Source organism: Pelmatolapia mariae, linkage group LG8 (genome assembly GCF_036321145.2).
Source record: "Pelmatolapia mariae isolate MD_Pm_ZW linkage group LG8, Pm_UMD_F_2, whole genome shotgun sequence".
Lineage (NCBI taxonomy): Eukaryota > Metazoa > Chordata > Actinopteri > Cichliformes > Cichlidae > Pelmatolapia > Pelmatolapia mariae.
Genome location: NC_086234.1, coordinates 27,661,485 through 27,685,752, shown reverse-complemented (window position 1 = coordinate 27,685,752; position 24,268 = coordinate 27,661,485). Strand labels below are relative to the sequence as shown.

The 24,268-nt window shown below is 38.8% G+C and overlaps 2 protein-coding genes across 2 annotated transcripts; one reads left to right on the top strand and one right to left on the bottom strand.

The window, feature by feature from the left end:
• Positions 1 to 2,209: 2,209 nt before the first annotated feature.
• eme1 (essential meiotic structure-specific endonuclease 1) lies at positions 2,210 to 16,561 on the bottom strand. Its single transcript, XM_063481720.1, has 9 exons — positions 16,516 to 16,561; positions 15,148 to 15,860; positions 14,854 to 14,981; positions 14,600 to 14,689; positions 13,108 to 13,229; positions 10,888 to 11,026; positions 8,909 to 9,024; positions 8,612 to 8,801; positions 2,210 to 4,830 (listed from the first exon to the last, which is right to left on the bottom strand). The coding sequence occupies exons 2-9, from the start codon at positions 15,836 to 15,838 to the stop codon at positions 4,654 to 4,656; spliced, it is 1,653 nt and encodes a 550-aa protein (XP_063337790.1). The 5' UTR covers positions 15,839 to 15,860; positions 16,516 to 16,561; the 3' UTR covers positions 2,210 to 4,653.
• A 3,707-nt stretch (positions 16,562 to 20,268) lies between these two features.
• On the top strand, positions 20,269 to 23,457 carry mrpl27 (mitochondrial ribosomal protein L27). The gene is made up of 4 exons (XM_063482200.1): positions 20,269 to 20,350; positions 20,853 to 20,981; positions 21,437 to 21,504; positions 22,760 to 23,457. Exons 1-4 carry the CDS (start codon positions 20,311 to 20,313, stop codon positions 22,964 to 22,966), a joined length of 444 nt encoding a protein of 147 aa, XP_063338270.1. The 5' UTR covers positions 20,269 to 20,310; the 3' UTR covers positions 22,967 to 23,457.
• Positions 23,458 to 24,268: the final 811 nt, after the last annotated feature.

Below are 24,268 nucleotides of genomic sequence, written 5' to 3'. Positions count from 1 at the left end.
TCCAGCCTCAAAATCCTGACACATTCTGATGTTTTTCTATCTCCCTCCCCCATCTGACTATTCTGAGCCAGAGCACAAGTCTGCCCCCTGGCGATAACATCCTGTCATGTCTGCCTGTGCTTTCCAGAACTATGTACTCAGTGAACGTTATCATTTTTCTAAGTAGATGAATTTCGTTTGATCTTATTTGTGTCTTTAAAGTCACACACAGAACATTAGATTGGATGCCCTAATTTCTAAGTACTGGAGTGCAGTATACTGCATACTGCAAAGTATATGGTGAACTAACATTAAAAGATGGACTCTTGTGAATCAGCATTTCCACTGAACATATAAAAGCAAACCTGTATAAAATAGTAAAAGTAGCTTTACTTCAACCAGCTAGAGCAGAAAAATGCTGCATTTATGTTAATTTAGTAACAGTAATAATACATTATTTTACAGACTTCACAGAATGTCGCTTGCAATGGAATATTTTTATGTTGCAAAACATCTGTCATAATCAAGACATCCCACATCTGTAGGTATGATGTGTGTATCACTTATGTCCATTAGTCCATAGAAATTGCTTCACCTCAATTTCTCTCCAATCACTGTGTGTTGATATCAATTGCTGTCCAAGTGGTTTGTTTTTTACGCATATTTGTTTGATATTTGTATTTTTATGCCTTTATGCCAGCAACAGCCATGCCTGGAGGCATTATGTTTTCGGTTTGTTTGTCTGTTTGTCTATCCTTTTCATGCATATGATAATTCAGGAAAGCCAAGTGAGAACTTTACATCTGGCATGTTCACTTTCCACTCAAGCATAAAATGATAAGAATTTGGCTGTCAAAGATTAAAGTTATTTTGATCCCCAAACAGTTTTTTTGAACCTTGCCTAAATTAAAACTGCACTAGGTAGGTGTCTAGTATTCCCACAATGGCTGCATCATATTTTGTCTCCATCGTAGCCACTGGAACTGATTACATCTACTCAAGACAATGCTTGTAATTATGAAACTCTCCACTCATGGTCATTAAAAAATTAACCCGTCAAGTGGCAACCTTTGAAGGCAAAGTGCCAAAAAACTGCAGTTCCTCAGACAGCTGGCTCAAAAGGAAGTCAATCCCCATTGGCTAACATTTAAAATTTATCCAAATTAAAAATAATTTTTATCTGATAGATAATCTGTTTTGCCTGTTATCCTTAGTTGGTAAGTTAGCACGCCAGCAAATTTCCCAAATATGAGCCATTCTGGCTCCAAAATAATAAAACAAAATAAACAAAAAACATAAATAAAGAAAAAACAACATGGTAGCCTAATCCATTTAGTCACTAACCAGTTTTTTGATGTTTATATTGAAAGATTCCTATTTTATCATTTTATTTATTCTTCTTCTTCTTTTTTACCTTGCACAGCCCCTTACTGTTCTTTATTCTTTTATCAAAGATATGAATAAACTGCAATTTTCTCTCTATGCTGCATATTTCAGTGTGAGTCAGTCTGAAATCTACCTCCTATCCCCTAAGTTGTTGTACCTCTAAGTGTCTCTCTGCATGCAGGACCTGGAGTGATGAATGCTGCTCATCACTTAAGCCCATTAAACAGTTCGTTACCCATCCGTCTCTTTCCCCGTCTTTTCCTCTGTTCCTCTGTCATCACTTCTTGGTCAGGTTCCAGTCTTGCTAATGCGACTAAAATGAGCCGTGTGCATGGCAAAGCAAAGTGGATCACATTTGTGGAGGCTTTTTAACACTTCACACTATAACAAGACAACAAGACTCAACACACAAGGAACAGACAAAGCAGAGAGCAAAGACAGAGAGAGCATAGGCGGTTCATTTGGACAAGGGTTAAAACACACAAGGTATGAGGCACTTCATATAATGGCTAATTAAACCAAATTAAAAGTGAGCCACAGAGACTTAATTTAACTGCATTATTATGGCATACACTGCTTTGGTCATTTTGTCAAGGAAGGAAAAGGAAAAAGGGTGGGAATGAAAAATAAACTTTAAATGATAAAGATGCAATAAAATCTTCATCAAGTATTCTAAGACCATAAATTATAGCTTTAAGAACTTAGAAAGAAAAGAGTAAAGTGAAATTCCAGCATCCTGGCAAACATTTTGGTTTTCAATAACCACCAGATCCATTTCAGTCTTTACTCTGGGTTGAAAAATACTGCTAGAAGAAGTTTCTTAAAGCTTGCCTGGTAGTCCTTGATAGAAGCATGAGAAAGTTTGTGTACAAGAACTTTTTTTATTTTATTTTTTTATCTTTAAGAAAAATTTAATAAAACATTCCTGATTCAAAGAATGTCAAGAAAAATCCTGAGACAATAACTCGACCTCCTGATCTCCCAGTCTGTGATACATTTTTGGCCCTACTGTGTAAACTCACTAGAGGTAATGGTTGTGATAGTCCACACACATTAAGTACGCCATGCAAGAAATGAAATGAAATTTAGATGTTCAGAAAAGGAAATGGATTAATAATGTGGTTTATCTTTAAGAAAATACATAAAGCCCGCTCCTGTAATGCTACTCTCTCTACCTGGGATGGCTGTTGTGTGGCTATCCATTCATAGTAATTTCATAAAATAGTTGTGAATGTATAACGTCTATTTAACAAAAGATAAACATTCATATAATTTCTTCATTGCAATATATACAACATTTATAGGTTCCAGAAGCCAATGCAGAAGTGCCTCAAATCTACAGTCGTCTGGTGGATTTCATTTAGAATTTACTTAATAGGTGTATGGTTCCCATCCACATGTGGAAGTTTATGGTAAGTTTATGGACTGCTTTGTTACAGATTCTAGAGGGAAATGTGACTTGCTGAGTGTGAACCACTGAGAAAAGGGGGATGAGTGAAGGGTTTAAGGTAACAGACAAAATTTTTGGTATTGCACTAACAGCTCCGAATCATCCATCCAAAATGGCAATTACACACTCATTCTGATAGCATTTGCCCCTGACTCCTAGAAGCAACCAATACAGGCTTCACAACAGGCATAAGACATGCTTTTTCCCATATTAGATTTAGCACAATTTGCAGTAAATTGCATGCCACAAATATTAGTGTGATGAATGGCCATCGAGCAGCCAGGCTACAATTATTGCAGGCAGAGACAGGATTTAGTACAACCCAAGTCTTATTATTTTTATTTATGAAAGTTTTAATTTTCAAACCTTAACAGCTCTGTGGAACACTAGTGACCTATATCAGCAGCAAATATAAACAGCGCTAATTGGGTAATTGGCAGCCTTTTATACCCTGCTGCTAATGAGCCACACTTTACATAACATGCTGGGGGTATTTCCAAACTTCCTAAAAGCCATTTAAGCCCCGTAGCCATTTATATATTATAATTTATAATTAAAACTATCAGCCAATAGCATCTGTAAATCCATTTGCAATAAGACCGTGTAACCCTACAATTACGAAACGCACCCAAACTCTACACGCATTACCCCCTCCCAACTTATTCCTTGGTCTCTCTCAGAACCCTTAAATACTGTTCTGATTCTCATGCCCAAAATTCCTGGAGAAGACAAAGGGGAAAACAGGTGTTTGCGACACCTCAAATCCACTTGGACTACAGATGGGCAGATGAAGCATTGGATAGAGCATTGCATCTTTCTCATTGTAACAAAAGAGCATTTGAGGCTTCAAAGGCTCAAAGATATGCCCTACTAGTGACATTTAGTCAGCTACAATTTTCCACAAACTTCTACATTATTCACACGTAATGGGCTCAAATTGTGGTCATAAATATTTTGTACTTGTAAATCAGACTGTGTAGTTGTGAACTGACTTTTGTGACCTTGTAAACAAAAATATCTGAAAATTGTGTCTTTGTGCATTTTGTCAAGATCTGTTTACAGATACAGTTTTTGTATATAGATAATTTGTGTATGTCTAAAAAAGATTTGTGTTTGAAAATGAAAAAATTTCACAAGTTACACATTTTTTTTGTCAAGGTCTGTTTACAGATACAAAGCGTAAAACTCTGCGCTCAAGTTCCCTCGCTTGTGAGTTTCAACTTGCAAATACGAATTTTGACCAGAAATGTTTTCCTTTCAGCTGATTGGTCAATATCATTGTGGTGGGGCGTGGTCTGTGGCATGGCTGTTGGGGCGTGCCACCTGAGCACTGTGGGTGAGGCTTAAGGTCCAGTGATTGGAAACAGATGTGGATGAGATGATAAATTGCGACTGTTCTAATTTTACAATAATATATTTAATATGTTTCTTACATTTTTGTGAAACATGATTTAGACTGAAATGGTAGGTTGGGTCTTTGAAGTGAGATGACGGATATTTCAACATGTGTTTCAAATGACTCAAAGTTATCACAAATGAAGGTCTCTTTCAATGCTATGAAGCAGGGAGGGAATACATGTGTAAATAAAACAGTGCCAAAGATTCAAATCAGTCACCTCACTAACACTTACAGTGAGCTGTAGCACAATTTCCCCCAGAATCAAGTATGGTTGATGTGCATGTCTTATAGTGGTCTTCAAAACTGTTATTTGAATAAAACTTTAATACATAAATAAAAGTTTTAAAAATCTGAACTTTAATTACATAGTATTAAATTCAAAGATATGACCACAAACTGCCAACTCAAAGCAGGTGGGCCACAAAATCAAATTCAAATTTCAGAGATTAGAGTCTAGACTCAGTTCTGGATCACAGGAGCTCATTGTCAGGAAGATGCGTCTGGAGAGCTCTGGACCAATCCTACGAGTGGTGGAAGTAACACCTTCTCCTCTCCGGATCAGTAGGTCAGAGAGCAAAGAGATCTTCTCTTGTTTGGTCCTGCACAGGTTGTAAGCCTACAAACAGACAAGGAAATATCAAGTATTAAAAAATAAACTGACATGTTTGCAGATGTGCCTTGTGATGTGTTGACTCACATCTGAGAAATCTTATAGGCTGCACTTAACATTGTGATAAATAAAGTAATAAAAAAGCCGATGATGACCACAGACTAAACACAGAGTGAAGTTTGTATGTAATTGTTTTGCTTGCAAAGTCTATGAAAAGACACAAGCCGACACAAATTTATGCAGGATAGAGCAAATAGAGGTGATCACACATCAACAGGATTTGAAAAATAATGCTTTGTACTCTATTTAAGATGCTTGGATGAACTGGATTCTCAGCATAGGTACATACTGTAATATTCTTCTGAACCATAGATGTCATTACCCAAGGAAATACCTCTACATCAGCACTAAATATAGGAAGAGAAGATGTCAAAACCAGAAGATTTTTTTACCCCAACAAAGTGATCTTTTCCAACTGTTGCAATACCTCCCTGTGTAAAGTCAATAAAATCATGGTAAAAAAAAAATTAAAAACAACATGCTCGTACGCTAAGTGTTCAACCCAGCGGTAGCAGTGACAGCACAACGTGCCAGCTTCCAAAAAAAACAAGAGATGCACAACTGGGAGAAAGTGGTTTGCAACAGAAGATATGTCAGTTTTGTCATACATACAGTGGCTTGGAAAAGTATTCGGCCCCCTTGAACTTTTCTACATTTTGTCACATTACAGCCACAAACATGAATCAATTTTATTAGAATTCCACGTGAAAGACCAATACAAAGTGGTGTACACGTGAGAAGTGGAACAAAAATCATACGATTCCAAACATTTTTTACAAATAAATAACTGCAAAGTGGGGTGTGCGTAATTATTCAGCCCCCTGAGTCAATACTTTGTAGAACCACCTTTTGCTGCAGTTACAGCTGCCAGTCTTTTAGGGTATGTCTCTACCAGCTTTGCACATCCAGAGACTGAAATCCTTGCCCATTCTTCTTTGCAAAACAGCTCCAGCTCAGTCAGATTAGATGGACAGCGTTTGTGAACAGCAGTTTTCAGATCTTGCCACAGATTCTGGATTGGATTTAGATCTGGACTTTGACTGGGCCATTCTAACACATGGATATGTTTTGTTTTAAACCATTCCATTGTTGCCCTGGCTTTATGTTTAGGGTCGTTGTCCTGCTGGAAGGTGAACCTCCGCCCCAGTCTCAAGTCTTTTGCAGACTCCAAGAGGTTTTCTTCCAAGATTGCCCTGTATTTGGCTCCATCCGTCTTCCCATCAACTCTGACCAGCTTCCCTGTCCCTGCTGAAGAGAAGCACCCCCAGAGCATGATGCTGCCACCACCATATTTGACAGTGGGGATGGTGTGTTCAGAGTGATGTGCAGTGTTAGTTTTCCGCCACACATAGCGTTTTGCATTTTGGCCACAAAGTTCCATTTTGGTCTCATCTGACCAGAGCACCTTCTTCCACATGTTTGCTGTGTCCCCCACATGGCTTGTGGCAAACTGCAAACGGGACTTCTTATGCTTTTCTGTTAACAATGGCTTTCTTCTTGCCACTCTTCCATAAAGGCCAACTTTGTGCAGTGCACGACTAATAGTTGTCCTATGGACAGATTCCCCCACCTGAGCTGTAGATCTCTGCAGCTCGTCCAGAGTCACCATGGGCCTCTTGGCTGCATTTCTGATCAGCGCTCTCCTTGTTCAGCCTGTGAGTTTAGGTGGACGGCCTTGTCTTGGTAGGTTTACAGCTGTGCCATGCTCCTTCCATTTCTGAATGATTGCTTGAACAGTGCTCCGTGGGATGTTCAAGGCTTGGAAAATCTTTTTGTAGCCTAAGCCTGCTTTAAATTTCTCAATAACTTTATCCCTGACCTGTCTGGTGTGTTCTTTGGACTTCATGGTGTTGTTGCCCCAAATATTCTCTTAGACAACCTCTGAGGCCGTCACAGAGCAGCTGTATTTGTACTGACATTAGATTACACACAGGTGCACTCTATTTAGTCATTAGCACTCATCAGGCAATGTCTATGGGCAACTGACTGCACTCAAACCAAAGGGGGCTGAATAATTACGCACACCCCACTTTTCAGTTATTTATTTGTTAAAAATGTTTGGAATCATGTCTGATTTTCATTCCACTTCTCACGTGTACACCACTTTGTATTGGTCTTTCACGTGGAATTCCAATAAAATTGATTCATGTTTGTGGCTGTAATGTGACAAAATGTGGAAAAGTTCAAGTGGGCCGAATACTTTTGCAAGCCACTGTATAATAGGGCCCCTATAATTCAAAACTGGCTTCACAAGCCAGAGACAGAACATAAAAACAAGCAGTAGGACTTCTGAAAGCACATTACTATTAATGATTCCAGTTATTGGTCCCCTACCATTTCATGTTGTGGTAAATATTTGTGGATTTTAAAAAAAACACCCATTTGGCAAAAATACACCTCAAAAAGACTGAGACCACACACACCTCAGAGGAAGTTCATTTGTGTGTGTTTTATTCTTTTAATCACTCATGGCCATAGCTGAGGGTAGGAACTAAAAACGTCACAATACCAGAAATGTAAAGTATACCTTCATACCCAACTCTTGATGCCTTTAATATCAAAAAGTTGGGATAAAAACTACATGGGGCCATCTTCCCCATGTAGTTTTGCTGTGCCATTTGTAGTTTTCTTATGGCCATCATCTTTTATCAACATGTAAAAACAGTATTGCTGTCAGCATTAATCTCATTAAAATGACGTTAACACCATAACCGCATTAACGCAGCAAATCTCCGTTAGCGAGTTAGCGCGGATCACCCCGTGCGTGGGCGACACACGGCGTCAACACGTTAGCGCCGTTAACGTCATTTTAACAAGATCAACGCTGACAGCACTAAAAAACAGATGAGAAGACTTGTATATGTATGCAATTCTCATCAGTTCAGGAAGAATTACAACCTTGATACATTTGCTTCCTATAGTACCACATTTTCAGAATTTTGCTATTGAATTCAAAAGCTTTGCTTTCACGCTCAGCTGTCTCTTCAGCACAACAGACCAGTACAGCACCTGCATCACTGCACCACTCCACTCTTCTCCCACTTTACTTGCTCCACTTGAGGCAGCAACCCATCCCCAACTTGAACGCCTGGCCTCAGACTTGGAGTTGCTAACTCTAGTCAAGTATCAAATATGTAGCTTATCAAAAATATACAAGATTGTTACTGTAATGCAGAAAAAGTTGGGGGGTTTTTGTATATTTTATATTTTTGTCTACTGAATATATTTAATGTTTAGGATCAAATTCTAAAATTAGATAAAGATAACTCAACTCAATGAATGACAAACGTGAAGATAATCCAGAGAAGTAAAGGACTTCAAACCATCAAAGAAAAGTTAAAAAGAAAATTACCTCAGAGTCGGTAAATAAAATTATCAAATATTACATTACATTGTTTGACTTTCAAGCAGCCAATGTGAACCTGCCTTAACATAAAGACTGTAGCAGAGCTCCGTTATATGGAACTTCAGTGCAAAACCTAAATTAATTCTCCGCAACTGTGTTCTGAGCAACGCAATAAGAGGTTAGCAGTGGATCCTTTAAGTCCTACAAGCTGTGAATTGGGGGTTGTTGTTGCCATAAATATAGAAAATATTTTTTCGTGTTAGAAGAATCTGATAGAACTGTTCTAATTACAAACAGAAGCAGTAGTAAAACAGAAAGGCAGAATTATATATTCTTTACCATGGCCTTGTCAGTAAGCTGTTGCTATAATCAAGCTTGTACCTTCTTGAGCAGCTGTGGAGAGGGATAAGCTGCCAAGATGGCAGCAGCCATGTCTGGGCTCACTCTGTTGAACTGCTGGATCTGTCTCTTCCACACCTGCAACAGGCCCTTACCACCTCTATCCACCCGCTGGCCTCCTGCCCACTCACTCTCTAGGTAGAAGGAAAAGCCAGTCTTTTCCCTCTCTCTCCTGAAAAAACAGGGAAACATGGGAAATGACTGTTTGATCTGGCAGAGGTGGTGTTAAGCTGAACTGTGATGAGAGAGAAAAACCCCCCAAAAAAAACAGTTGCTCACTTGAAAGGAGCCTCTGCAACTGCTTTGGTTGTCATGGTGATGTGATCCGAGAAGTCCCTCCAGGTACAAAAGAAGCAGACTGAGACACCAGTGTGAAGCTGGAGATGCACCACTGCCTGAAGGGATATCAGAAAACAAACATGAATCACTATAAGCATAAGCAAAATAGTAACCATGATTTAATTTGCCCCTTGAAAACACACCAGACTCTTCAGTATAAATCAACATGTTTGCCACTGCAGCCAGAGATCCTTGAAATTGTAGACCGATATAAAAAAAACTAAATAAACATCTTACAGTGGTGTGAAAAAGTGTTTGCCCCCTTCCTCATTTCCCTTTTTTAATGTTTCTCACACTTAATGATTCACATCATTAAACAAATTTCAACATTAAACATTAGACAAAAGTAGCACAAGTAAATACAAAATGCAGATGTTTATTATTTGGGGGGGGGGCAGACGTACGTTGCACTGTGTGAAAAAGTGACTCCCCCCTAAACCTAATAACTGGTCGGGCCATACTTAGCAGCAACAACTGCAATCAAGCGTTTGCGATAGCTGTCAGTGAGTCACTCCTGACATTCCTTTGGATGGCGCTCTGCTTGGTGTTGGCTCTCTCTGCAGTAGGGTATCACTTCCTGTTACAACACAGTGGTGTTTTTGTGTAGCTTATCTGTATAGCCAGTTTTATTAAAAACTAGATAACATCCTATTTCACAGAGTCATCTTCACACGCTTTATCCAAAGCACACGAAGAAGTTTTAAATTTTAAATTATTTAATTTAAAATATTCACTCACTGTGTATTTAGGGATTCACTAGCTTAGCTTAGCTCATAGTAAACCTGCTAGTACCATGGCCTCTACACCTGTTCCTCCTGCACTTTCCTGCTCATTGTGTCAGATGTTTAGTTTACTTCTTGGTCTCCTGTAGCAATAATGATACTTGTATTCAGTGTAGTGTGTTTGCAGTCCTGGAGGCCAATATCACTGAATTTGAGACCCAGCTTCACACCCTTGAAAAACGCAGGTTAGGCAAGCCCCTGTAGCTGGTGCAACAAAAGGTAGCATCTCCCCCAGAAGATTGTCCCGAACAGCCAGGAAAACAGGATGGCTGGATGACAATGAGGAGGAAGCGTAGTCCTAATTTAAAAGATTAAAGCAGATAAATAGTAAAGCTATAATATCTTACTGTTCATCACTGATCAAGACTGTTAAAGGAAGTCCTATCTTAGCGGAGGTATCATTAGAAGGTATCATTAGAGGGCATACCACACATTTTCACTGATATGCAGATGACACTTTATTTAACCATGAAGCCAGATAACACAAACCAATTAGTTAAACTGCAGGAATGTCCTAAAGACATAAAGACCTGGATGGCCTCTAATTTCCTGCTTCTAAATTCAGATAAAACTGAGGTTATGGTACTCGGCCCTAAAAGTCATACGGTATCATACCAGATGCTTACTATGGATGTCATTACATTAGCCTCCAGTAACACTGTGAGGGAGCTGGGAGTCATTTTTGACCAGGATATGTCCTTCAATGCAGATATTAACAAATATGTTAGACTGCTTTCTTCCATTTGCACAATATCGCTAAAATTAGAAATATCCTGTCTCAGAGTGCCGCTGAAAAACTAGTTCATGCATTTATTACTTCCAGACTGGAATTTCAATGGCTTTATTTCTCATTTGTTCCTGACTTGCCTTGGATTACGGCATGATGTCTGGCTTTTTAGGATCTTTTGGTCCACTCCACTTTGTCATGCAGTTTCCATTTAAGTGATTTCTTAGGGGTAGCAATCACTTTTTCCACACATGGCCATATATGTTCATTTTTCACACATTATCCCCTATTATATTTAAGAGATATATTGATTCAGTTGCGTGGGGATTGTTTAATTAATACAAAAGCTCTTTAATTTTATATTTTTTCTATATAATTATAAATTATCCTGTGTCAACCACCTAGCCTACCTCCTCTACGTCAACTCGCGACACCTCAGGCAGTACACCAGCTCCACCATTCTTCTTTCTCCTCTTGGCTTTACTTGCCCCTGTCTCCTCCCCTGCAACAGCCTCTCGAAAATGCTTCTGGTTTTGTGATTTCTGTGATCTTGGGAAAAAACATTTTTGGTCATTTTAGACATTAATGCTCAGGACCTTCATTGATGCATTTACTCTCTTCACACCTATTCCTCACAGTATTTCCACCAGAGGTTTTCCAGATTACACAGTGATGCTTGCCATATTTTCAGACAGCCATGTGTTTACGCAGTTATGCAGTTTCTGAGTGCCTTGCCTTGTTGTTTTTAAACACTTTATACTATTATGCAAGTTACACAAAGAGACACCTTTGTAGGACCATAAAACCGGTGTAATGGACAGACCATTCTGTGCGCTTCTTGCTTGACATACAGCTGAACTCGTTCTCTCACACGTTTTAGCTCAGTTGTCGCAAAGATAGACACAGAAAATCTTTACCACCTCATACCATATATTGATTGTACATTTAAGTTCCTTATTGTATCATTTTTAGATTTTGATTAATTGGGGGTACTCGTTTATTTGTATTTTGTATTTAATTGGTAGTTGTAACACATTAATTTCCCAATTTTGGTAAATATTTATCATTTTAATTTCAGCATCTTTCAGTTTTTTATTTAGTTCCAGATGGTACTATAGTGTTTACATACAGCTTTCCTGCTCTAATTGAGCAGGAAAGTGCTTCTTACCACCAGCCACATTCATATTCACACACATATTCATACAGCTTACTGACAGACCCACACAGTCACAGTTCATTGCTCTGGGGTGAGCATGTAGCTCAAGGACACCTGGGCATGTGGAATCAATCTCCTGACCTTCTGCCTCCTGAGCAACAGATACCACCACAAGTGTTGATGTAGTCAAAGTCATAGGGCTTTTAAATTATTCAACTTAAAAAATGAGCCATTTTGGGGGGGGGGGGGTTCCCAACTTTAAAATGGATCATGATACTTTTGAAAAATACATTAAAGAAGATAGGTTTCAAAAAAATATTCTTTTGCATTTTACATCAAATGGGTTTTAATAAGAGCTTTCATGACTGGGTGGTGTTGTTTCTGGCAGTGATCATTAAAAAAAGGTTTTTTTCATAGTGAGAAAGAAAAGTAATAAAGCCTGAGAGATTATCTGTTTGGTGATATATTCAATTTAACAACAGTCGCCTCAAAGCACTTTATATTGTAAGGCAAAGACCCAAATACAAGACAAAAATACAAAGAAATACAGAGAAATCCCAACAATCATATGATCCCCTATGAGCAGGCACTTTGGCGACAGTGGGAAGGAAAAACTCATCATCACGGGACTCCTCCAGCAGCCTAGGCTTATTGCAGTGTAACTAATCGAGGATTCAGGGTGACCTGATCCAGCCCTAAATATATGCTTTATCAAAAAGGAAAGTTTGAAGCCTAATATTAAAAGTAGAGAGAGGGTGTCTGTCTCCTGAATCTAAATTGGAAGCTGGTCTCACAGAAGAGGGGCCTAAAAGCTGAAGGCTCTGCCTCCCATTCTATTTCTTACTTTTTACTTAAATTTTCTGGGAATCATAAGTAAGCCTCCAGTCTAATATCGTCTGAAATATGCTCTCTTTCCCAGTCATTTTGGATCAACTGAAAGCTTTTCAGGGAGTTTTTTAGGACATCCTGATAACAACAAATTACAGTAGTCCATCCTAGAAGTAATAAATGCATGAACTAGTTTTTAGTGTCACTTTGAAATAGGGTGTTTCTAATTTTAGAGATATTGCGATTTTTGGTGGCTGAGTACATTGACCTCAGCTGAATTTAGAAGCAAAACATTTTAGGTCATCAAGGTCCTTATGTCATGAAGACATTCCTGCAGTTTATCTAACTGGTTTGTTTTATCTGGTTTCATAGATAGATAAAGTCAGCTGCACAGGAGTGAAAATGTATGCTGTGCTTTCTAATTACACTGCCCAAGGGAAGCATTTGTAATGTAAACAGAATTGGTCCTACCACGGAACCCTGTGGAGCTTCATAATTAAATTAATTAAAATCCGATGGATCCTGAGCCAGATGAACAACTATCCCATTAATCGAGGGGCTAAATACAACGATAGCACATGCTATAGAGCAACAATAACCAAATTATCCTTTAAAATGTTCTACAGCTCAACCTTCAAATCCTTACCTGAAGTATTTCTCAAGCTCAATAATTGCTAGGCTAAGGGTCTTGCCAAGGTGACGCCTCTGCTGCTCCTGGACCCAGGATGTCAATGTGGGCCCACAGTCTGATCTGCCATGCCTCTCATTCTGGATTAGACAGGGAGGTAGATATTAGGAAAAAAAATTAACTCTATTGATATGCAATTAGAACTCCTTAAAATTAATTATACTATGCAACTAATGACAAGAAAGAATGAAATGTTTACCTTTATTTCTTACATGTAATAACATATTTTCTTGTTGCCATGTCCTGCATAAGCAATTTTCTGAGTCAGTTTTTTGCCACACTCACAATTACAATATATTCAATACACACAATTTATGATTGTGTGTATTGAATATTGAAAGCCTCATACCTATTATTTCTCTGTGCCATGAAGCTCCAGTGTTGTACATGTTATTTAAAAAACATAAATAAGACAACACCTTTCATCTCAGTGTCTTTCTGCAATAAAAATCATTCTATACCACCAAGAATATATGAATCCACTACTGAAAACAGTTGGCTACAAATACATAATTTACCCTAGTCTTAGTAAGGTTTGTTGAAAAGTACTGCTAAAACTACCTGTTTCAGAAACATAGTAAGTCTTTTGTTAAATGGTGCTATATTTGTAATTTTTTTAAACATATTTACATTTTATGGGGAATTCGTTAGCTTGGAGTTGACCATTTGTACATGTTTAGCATAATCTAATTTTCTTGGTTGATGTACAAAACGTGGATGTCATCAATGTTTAAGCTCACACTAGCTGTACATATAAGCAGCACTGCAGGTGCCACTGGTTTTCTAAGGGTAGAAATTAGCGATAGCTATAAAGCTACTAATCGGAAGGTTGGTGGTTCAATCTCTGGCTGTTCCAGTCTCCATGCCAAATATCCTTGGGCAAGATAGTAACCCAAAGTTCCAATGCAGCCATTGGAGTATGAATGTGTGTGAATGTTAGAAAGCACTGCAATAGAAAAAGCAGAGAAAAAAGTTAAATAGTGCTTACATGAATGGTTGTAGGTCAAGGGAAGTATGTTACTCACCCTCTTAAATAAGTAAAGAATAAATAAATATTTTTCTCAAAATATTTTCACACTCATCCTCGTATTTTTTATTGTTCTATGGTTAGCACTGTTGTCTCACAGAGAATTATTATGGTTTGAACCATCTGATCTTTTTTTTTTTTAAATGGACTGATGGAAGTTTTTATCATTTGTGTGGTTTTTTTTACCCTAATGGCCAAAATACATAACTTCTTTAACATTACCTAATGTCATTTTCTAATTGGCGCTTGCCTTTTGCCGTCTCCATTTTCTTCCTGTTGTTCCTAAACTCTCCTAGTTTCTGATCAGATGCAGTAATGCTTCATCTAGACTTCTTCTAAACAGTAGAAGCCAGAAGTCAGTAGAAGAAGCAGTGGTTCTGCTCTGTTGATCCTTCAAGCATACCATCAGCACCCACAACAAACCTGAACGTAGTTGTGGATCAAAGAAATGAAGTCCTCCACTGTCATCTGTATCACAACATAGGCCTCTGGTACAGATGCTCCTTCATCTCCCTGAAACATGGCAAAGATAGTAAAAGGTGTTACTGCTAAATAAGCACTCATGAAACCACTTCTCATTCATTTATGGCAATTACGGCAAATTTGACAAGTTCACATTCATGCTTCACTTTGAGTAAAGTGAGGTAAAGAGAAAAATATTACATGTGTCTTATCACCTGCGCACAGGGAGCTCTTCTCATCCAGCTCACACTGCGTGGGAGGGATTGTTTCTTGATGGCGCAGCTACAACCCAGAGCCTGTAACGAGGCCAGCAAAGTGCCGCCTCCTTCCAGCTGTAGGAGAGCTGCACACACAAACACACTCAGCACAATTACAGCCACAATTAGCACATTTAATGACTTCAATAATGCTGCAGATGAAAGACTGGCTGCATGTGCAGTTTAAAATAAAATTTGTAATGATCTGCATTTATCTACATTGCCAAGTATAATTTAATGTTTTCTTTTTACCTGGATCCACCACCACCACCATATGCTTGATACATTCCTCTGGCCTCAGGGCCCTAGCTGCCTCTGCCAGAGCTTTCCTCTCCATTTTCTGTCTCTCTCGTTCCTCCCTGAGCACATCCTTGTCTGGCTGCTGTCTCTTCTTAGCCTCCCTCTTACTCAGAGCCACTTCCCTGGAGGCCTGGATCTCCTCAACCGTTCGCTTGCCAAGTTTCCTCTTGGAAGGAGAAGTGTCTGTGTTCCTTGCTCCGTTCAGAGGAAGCTCCTGTCCACAGCTCATTTTTCTCACCTGATGTGAGCCGAGCGAGCACTCTGACTCTGAAAAGCCATTCTGGCCAGAAAACTGTGAGCTGGGCAGACAGAGCGGCAAACAGTGCTCAGCATCGTTCTCGTTAGTCACGATGGAGGAGGCGCTAATCACATTGTCTCGCCTTGCCTTGATTCTTTGTGCCAAAGGAACATAAGGTGCATCATCATCATCGGAACTGCTGCTGATTATCGTTACATTAGCCATTCCCATGCACACGCCACCACTCCCCCTCCCTGGGGAGGAGACAGCTGCTGCTGCAGCATCAGAACCATCAAAGTCGACCAAGTCTGGTTTCTCTGCACGTCTGTGGGAGGCTGGCTGGAGGAAGTCAAACACAGGCAGCTCCTCATCTGGGTCACTGGTGCAGTCACTTTGGCTGCCCATGCTCACATGTCCAAGGAGGTTACTGTACATATTGTGTGACACAAGAACAACAAGAGCATCATCACTCAACAAGATTTGAAACAAAAGTCTTTATGCTTCTTAAATAATTAACAAATTATTAGGTAAACCTGAAAATCAAAACCTAAAGCAACAGGTAAAGGCGTTTTCGTAAACGCCTTTACCTGGCTTGCTGCTGGTTGCAGCAAGCCTTATTTCAGTGAAATTCTTATTTGAATAAACAGTGCGCAGTGCTTGTTACCGCCCACCGTAGTGTTTTCTGGAGTTAGAAGATAAGCAAGGCCAATTATAGGAGTCGCTTGGTGTAACGTTATTGACTTCTCTCACTTAATTGAATATCCAACTTACAGCTACGCTGTGTCTAACCGAACAGGACCTGGCGATAAAGAAATTACTTTTTAAATTGAGTTTGGCACGACATTAATGTTCTTTTAGAAACGATCAGGAAGGACAACCCGAGCACATTTTACCCGACTGCAGGCATCAGCTGAAGGTTAGCAGACTAGCTTAACGCGTCACTTACTGCGGTTCGCTTAACTCTTTGAAATTACAAGGCAGTAGTAATTAAGTAGTTAATAAAGAAGCAGCATAGATAAGAAAAAAATATTAACTACTCGCTCTAACTTCAAACTACAGCGAGAAATTATTTATTTATTTACCCGAACACAGAGAACTGCGTGTTTGATTTCCCCGGGTAATGATGCATTCAGGGGTTCCCTGAGGACGAGGATTTTCTGAAACTTCCGCGGACACTGAGGCTGGGTCTTGTGGCCACAAATAATGTTTTTCAAATAATGTTTCTAAACTCGAAATATCGATCTTAATCCCAAAATAGAAACGAACTTTTTTTTAATGTGGCCCTAACAGTAGTAGAGATAGTAGTAGTGCATTTAGAAGTAGGGGTTTGCAGACGGAAAGAACGTGACGGCGCGAGATTTAAACTACAAACAAAAGTGATTCATAGTTTTTTTGGTTTTTGGACTACGTTAGGGCTGTGCGATACTGCAAATGTCGGTATCGATCCGATATCAAATAAATACAGGGCCAGTATTGCCGGTACTGATACTTTTAACTTATAAAGGCAGCTTATGTAGGGAAGTGCAGTGTGTAATGATTTATGAGATGAATCGTCATCGACCACTAAATCACTCAGATTTTTAATTTCTACAATACTTAGTTAACACAACAAAACACAACTTTCATGTATTTCAAAATTTGGGTTCTTTGAGACCTGTAATGTAAATAGCCCTGTTTATAAAGCACGTTGGGTCAGCTTCTGTTGTTTAAATGTGCTATATAAAATAGTTGTGACAGTCAATACAAAAAGGTTGAGATATTTTTCATAGTCCATGTTTGAGGTGTATTTTTTTCATTTCCTAAAAAATAATAGATTTAAAACAATTCAGTGGGCTATTTGCTGAACTTGGAGGACAGAAACAAAGTATTGATCCTATTGCAATAGTGCTGATCTAATGCCAATACCAATTTTGGTATCGATAACTGGATCGATACGCCCTCCAGATTTGGATCACAGATTTTTGCGCTTAGCATAAGCTGGTGTGTGGCTGGACTAGAATGACATTTCAGGTAGAGGATGAGGACGACATGGATTAGGGAGACTTGATGCCGGTCTATGGTGAAAAAGAGTCACGAAGAGAGAAACAGAAGATTGGATGGAAATTTATTAGGAACACAGTGCAGCAAATAAAAATTTAGAGGAAAATAGTTCAGACGAAGGTAGTGTAGTCTGGAAAGAGATTATAAGAGAAGAGTTTAAAATAATCCTAAAATTCAGCAAGGAGGATGGGGGGGTGCAGTTGAGCCCAATAATTTTTTTGCACAAACTGAAAAAGAGGTTAGGAGAGGTCACACTATCTAAAATCCTTAGAGATGGAAGTCTTTTAATAGCAGTTGTGTATGTATCTTTTTGTTTTAATATCCCAACATTTCAGGCCACTTACATCAGAAATAAAACATAATGTTTAAAAAGGAGCAGTAACTGAAGAATTAAAGAGGATTAAAAATCTGGTACGCCTAAATGATGGAAGTGGTACAAGAAGCAATGTTCACGATGGTACGGAATAACCAGTTGATCTCACATTAGTATCAGGTTCACTGGTTTGTTCATGGCAGGTAGTTAAAGAAACAAGAGCAGGAAATGACAGAACTACAGAGGAGTATGATACAGGCGGCGTACAAAAAGTGATGTTTTAGTTCTGCAGATTGGAAGACATTTAGACTTGTTAGTGACCAGCAGATGCAAAAAAAATTATATGAATGTTAATAATGATGATTTAAATTCTTCTGTCTGCAATGCTATTCAAGAAGCAGAAAACCAGAGTATAAAGAAGATAAGAGCAAAAAGAAGATTGTACCCGAGGGAACAAAGGAATGTGATAAAGCAATTAAGAGCTGAAATAAAGCTTTTAAGATATTAAAAAGGAATCAGAATTCTCAGAATATTATTGAACATAAAAGGTCACAGGCTAATGTAAGAAGAACCATTAAAAATGACAAGGAAGCTGCAGCAGAGAATCATGAAGAGAAGGCAGGTGTGCTAGTAGAAACTTTTGCTAAAGTTCATAGTTTAAATAACAATAGTGACGACGGGAAAATAGGTAGAGGCATTACAGATCTAGAAAATGACACAAAGGATTTCTTGAATATACCGTTTGCAAAGACAAAGGATGAGGTTTTTTATACAATGGTTTATTAAAATTATATAATAGAGTTTGGGAGTTTGGGAAATTGCCACAAAGCCAAAGGAGTCAATGATTATACCGATACATAAACCAGGGAAGGATGATACAAAACCAGGAAACTACAGACCAATAACTTTAACATCTAATGTCTGCAAAATAATGGAGAGAATGAAAAATGAAAGACTAACATACTATATAAATAAAGGATAAAGGATTTATGTCGAAATATCAGAGTGGTTTTAGAAGAGGGAGAAGTACAATGGATCCAGCATCCTTAAGCCACAGGTAAACAAGGAGAGTGTATTGGCAGTTTTCTTTTATATAGAAAAAGCATATGATGTGGAGAGAAGGTCTATTAATTAGTATAAATGGTCAATTGTACTTGTATTTGTCTGTCCTTTTAACAGACAGTCAAATATTACTATTAGTTAGGTATTAGATTACAGGTGTATAGCATATAATTCAGCAGGATAAAATCCGAAGAGAGCAGCTAACACTCAACTACTGGGCAAATCTACAGGGACATGAACAAGATCATCCAAGATTAGCTGGGAAATAGAGAAAAGAGGAATACAGAGCTTTGGCTGGACGGTGAGTAGGAAAGCAACTGAATTTAATCTGGATCAGGTCAGAAGAAAAAGGACGGGGTTTTTATTTTAAACTCACATACAATGCAGATTCATCAAACACTTTACAGAGTCAGTTTGATGGGACTTAGGGTTACTTTTGTGGGTACCAGCACAATATGGAATTAAAGGAAATTAAATCTCTGTTTCTACCAATGACTGTGTTTTCTACAGTCATTGGTTTCTACACTCATTTTATATGAGCGCTTGATCTTTGTTGTATATTTGCTGCTATGACAACTCAATTGCCTTCTGGGATTAACTCTGATTCTGATTCTGAAATGGCAGATAGAACAGGAAAGAAAGCCACAATAAGTCACTCAGTGTCAGCATAACAGATATAAAGAGCATAATAAGGCATATAATAAGAAAATGAAGAAGAGGTGGAAAAAGCAATGGGATGAAAAAAGAAAAGGACGGTTGGTTTTACAAAATCCAAAGGAAAGTAGGAGAGAGGAGAAGCACAGGAAGGAACAGCATAGAGAAGACACTTGTGTCACATCTTTGACTTGGGCATACAGGTTTAAACAGCACATTATTTTTAATAGGATAGCATTACACAGGAAAATATGACAGCAATAGAGAAGATGAGACCATAGAGCATGATTTAGTGCATTAATATGAGGTTGAGAGAAGACAGCTAATCCAAAAATTTGGTTACATGAAAATGAAACTGGACTTTGTTGATTTATTTCAAAAGAGCTCAAGAAGTGTCTCAGCAGGCCATATTGTGCTCTTTAACACACCATGGGTTTTTGTTTTGGTTGTTTTTTAGTAATTTTGGTCCACACTCCATACCAAATGGTGGCGGTAATGCACCATTTCGTTGTTTGCAAACCGCCAACAGAAATAACAGAAGGAAGAAGAAGAAGTTGTTTGTTTTTTTTCTAACAAGCCTTTATTCAACATATATACAAACAAACAAAGGCATCTATTTGTCAACTGAAAGCACGTATCTTAACTGCAATGCAGGTTGGACAGGTATACTCATATGTTCATTTAACAGAAGAAGAAGTAGTGCATTTTGGTTTCTATTTCGGACTTTTCTGTATTTCTTGAGGAACATGAACGTAGCAAAGGTAAACGGATGTGACGTGTGTGAATGACGTAGGCAACATTGCTCAAGATGGCTGCGCTGGTGTCGTTAATGGTCAAGTCCAGAACAGGTATCAAACATTTCAATGATTGCGGCAAACTTTCAAACGGACATTACAGATTACTGCTCACACGAACACCGAGTGGCTTTGAATTTTGAGCAAGTGCTTCTGTCGAAGTGTAACTTGGCAACCACTGTGTCCTAACTTGTCTGCGTGTGAGGTAGCGCTGAATGTCACGATGCAGATCAAATGAAGAGCGAATAGGATTTGTTCTTTAAAAATATTAACGTACACTTCACTGTTGATAGTGTTGTTGCAATTTATTGATTCTCCTCAGTTCTGTTAGTTTAAGATACGTGGGACACGTCTCAATAAATGCAATGTAGATCGTGTTCACTGTAAGCTAACCCTGTGTGTTGATTGAAGACCTCATACCACTAGGTAACAGTCAGGGCATAATAGTGGGGCAATATCATGTCCTACATATAGATTTTAAAAAAAGTGTCACGTGCCGAAACTGGATTTAAAGCGAAAAAAACTCAAGTGTACGGGCTTGTTTTTCTGATTTCAGGTTTGTTGGTACCTGGTCAGCTCTCTCTGCTGGACTCGGTGAGGTTTGCGTCTAAGAAAGCCGGCGGCAGCAGCAAGAACCTCGGAGGAAAGAGCCCTGGAAAAAGATATGGCTTCAAGAAACAAGATGGTAACAGCAAACAATTATATCCATATATTTGTATTCCAAGTTAGGACCTGTTCTAGCCTGCAGTATTGGGATGTGCAGGTGAAGGTAAGAGGATGTGGGATAGTTAATGTATTTTTGTGCTTTCCATTAGTTTTTATTAGCATTTAGTTTTAATGTTTGCTTGTTTTTTTTCCAGAATGGGTCTGCTCAATTCAGTTTAGTTTATATTGGTTTCATGTTTAGCTTTTGTTATTATGATATGAGCAGCATTTGTCAGACTGAGAAATTCAGAAGAATGCAGTGATACAGCAATACAGACACTTGACACATGTATGTACTGATGGCTTCTAAAACTGGTGGCATTGCTGAATTTGACTTTTCATATTGTAAGCAAGAAGTGTATACAATAGCTAGAATTGGCATAAAAGGTCGGGGCTGGAATTAAAAAAATTTTTTTCCCCTCTTCCGTGTGGTAGGAAACTTTGTCCATGCTGGTAACATCCTTGCAACACAGAGGCTGATGCGGTATCACCCAGGAGCTCATGTAAGTTGCACACTATCCAGAAATGTTGGTGTGATGGACTTTCAGCCTAGAATTAAAAGTTTCATCTTAACACCACACTGTCAGCAGTTAGTTCCATGTGGCACTGTGAGCTGTAGGGATGGGTATCGAAACCCGGTTCTTGTTGAGAACCAGTTCCCACTGTTTCAGTTCCTTGGAATTGTTTGCCATTTTTCCAAACGATTCCCTTATCGATTCCAGTCGCCCCAAATGACGTCACCACGTTGCGGAGCGTCATTTACCTGGCAGGAAACATGGCACCTAAGCGGCTCAAACGCTCAAAAGTTTGGTTATACTTTACGAGAACGGATGACAACAGGGTAACTTGCAAAACTTACAAAGTAGATATTTCATTTAAGGGAGGAAACACTCCGAATATGCAAAAGCATTTGCTCACAAAACACGCGATGACTTTAAATGAATGTCGTGTTTTTAATTCTGCTCCGGACTCGTGAATCTCAACCCAGCAACAGCGGTAACGTTTGCACGTCCTCTCCCATTAATGCGGCAGGTAAATAATCAACTAACAGTGCAAATTATGCCTTATTACAAAACCTGCCATTACTGTGCGCTGCATTTAGGTGACCATGATGAGAGAGACAGAGTCTGGCTGGCTCAGATGCTGGCAGTTGTCGCTGCAGTCTACCGTTAGCGTCTCCTTTCAGGCCAGGATAGACGAATGTCACCGAGCAGTGACTAAGTTTGTGGTAAAAGGCTTGCACCCATTTGCCACAGCAGATGCCCCCGATTTTCGGTAAGTGAATGTGTTTAATTGTAGGCAGGGACATTACTGGATATTCTTGTGTAATTGCTACAGAATAATTTATGTTATACTTTGTTATTGCTACAGAAGAATATTTATTTTATTATTTTACATTTACAATTTTTTTTCCTGGGGACCCTGTGACACCCCATTGAAGAGCCGTAGGCTGTGGATGTCTTAAGATCTCACTGTTGGGTTTGTAAGGCCATGTTACTCCTAAATTTCTATCTTGTTCAAAGAGAAGATATAAAACAAAGTTCTAAGCTAATCGACCTTAGTGTTCTCCTTTTTAAAAAATAAGAATTGATAAGAGAATCGATAAAGAATCGAATCGTTAAACAGAATCGAAAATGGAATCGGAATCGTGAAAATCTTATCAATACCCATCCCTAGTGAGCTGTGGCAGATAGTGAAGAGCTGGTGTAACTGCTTTTCATCTTGTTTCACTCCTGGTCCTTTTTCCTTGCCCTGAAGGTTGGAATGGGAACCAACAAGACACTCTTTGCTCTGGAGGATGGCTATGTCAGGTTCACTAAGGAGGTCTATGTCCCACCACCACGGAGCCCAGAGGCTACTCAGGTCATCACCAAGCTGCCAAGAGGAGCCGTCCTCTACAAGACCTTCATCAATGTCCTTCCAGTCAAGCAGGAGGGTAAATTCAAGCTAGTGGACATGGTCTAAAACTGAGCACATAGAGCTCATTCATATGTTGGTCAGGATTGTTTAGGATTCACCCTGACTTGGATTCCAGGGATCTCAAGAGGATGGCTGCTGACCTCAAAGATCTTTCCTGGGATCCCTGGACTTACACGACTGTCTCAGTCTGACTTATAAACAGAAGTTTGGGTCAAACTCCCACAAAATTTTACAGTTTCTTTACAAAACAGAAATGAAGAAAGACATCTGTTGTTTCATTCGGTATAAGACTTTGAGACGAGAGTTAAAAATGGTATGAATCCAATATTTCATGGTGTCATTCCAGTAGTCCACGATACAGGAAATGTGATGAAAATAAATGTACAGTACATGACGAGTAAAGTGAAGAGAGTAAATTATAATTGTAAACTGGACTCAGTTCACACAGGAATTCCCATCAGACTGAACTGAGGCATCATTGCTGTCATACTGAATATACATATATTTAGTGTATTAAAGTTTTCTATGTGAAAGTCTTACATTGAATGAGTTGTTGTGTCAAGAGCATTATTGTGTTTGTTAAGTGCTGTGAGTTTTCAGAGTAGAAAAGCACTCTACAGGTACCCATGTAAGTTTTTAAAGGGGCAAAAAAAAATCTATTTCTAGACATTGTGAATAGGCTTCTGTTTACTGACAGAGGGATCTGCTGCTATTGTTATAGTTGTGCAACAGGGTCAACTATAGTGTCCTTACACCAGGTAATTGAACATGCCACCAATTTTCTAAGTAAATATATTTCTAAAGGTTTTAATGACATTAAATTCTCACCAGATGTCAGTATCAGCTCATCCGCTCCAATCATACAAAGGAATCGAACCATAAGTGTCAATAAATTATGTCTAATAATGAAAAATGACACAGGGAAAGTGTATTAAACATAGAAAAAAGAAAGGAAGGTGTGAAAAGTCATGACACCAGCTGAAATCTATCAGTGATTAAAAAACAATCCTGCCACTTAGTGCAAATTAATATCAGCTGGTTCAGTCCCAGGTGATGGCCTTAGGCCATCACCTGGGCCGTAGTCTCGTTACCAAGGTTTCATGATGGGCAAAACCAATGAGTACTTTCAAAATCTTTGGAACCTTATTGTTGCAAAAAAAGAAAGAAAATAGTAAGTACCTCAACCACCATGGCTTGTGTGCATGCTCACCATGCAAGACTCCATTAATGAGAAAAAGCAGGTTGAAAGCTTGCTGAACAACATTTAGACAAACCTGTGAAATACTGGGAGAATATAGTCTAGTCCACAGGTGTCGAACTCCAGGCCTCGAGGGACGGTGTCCTGGA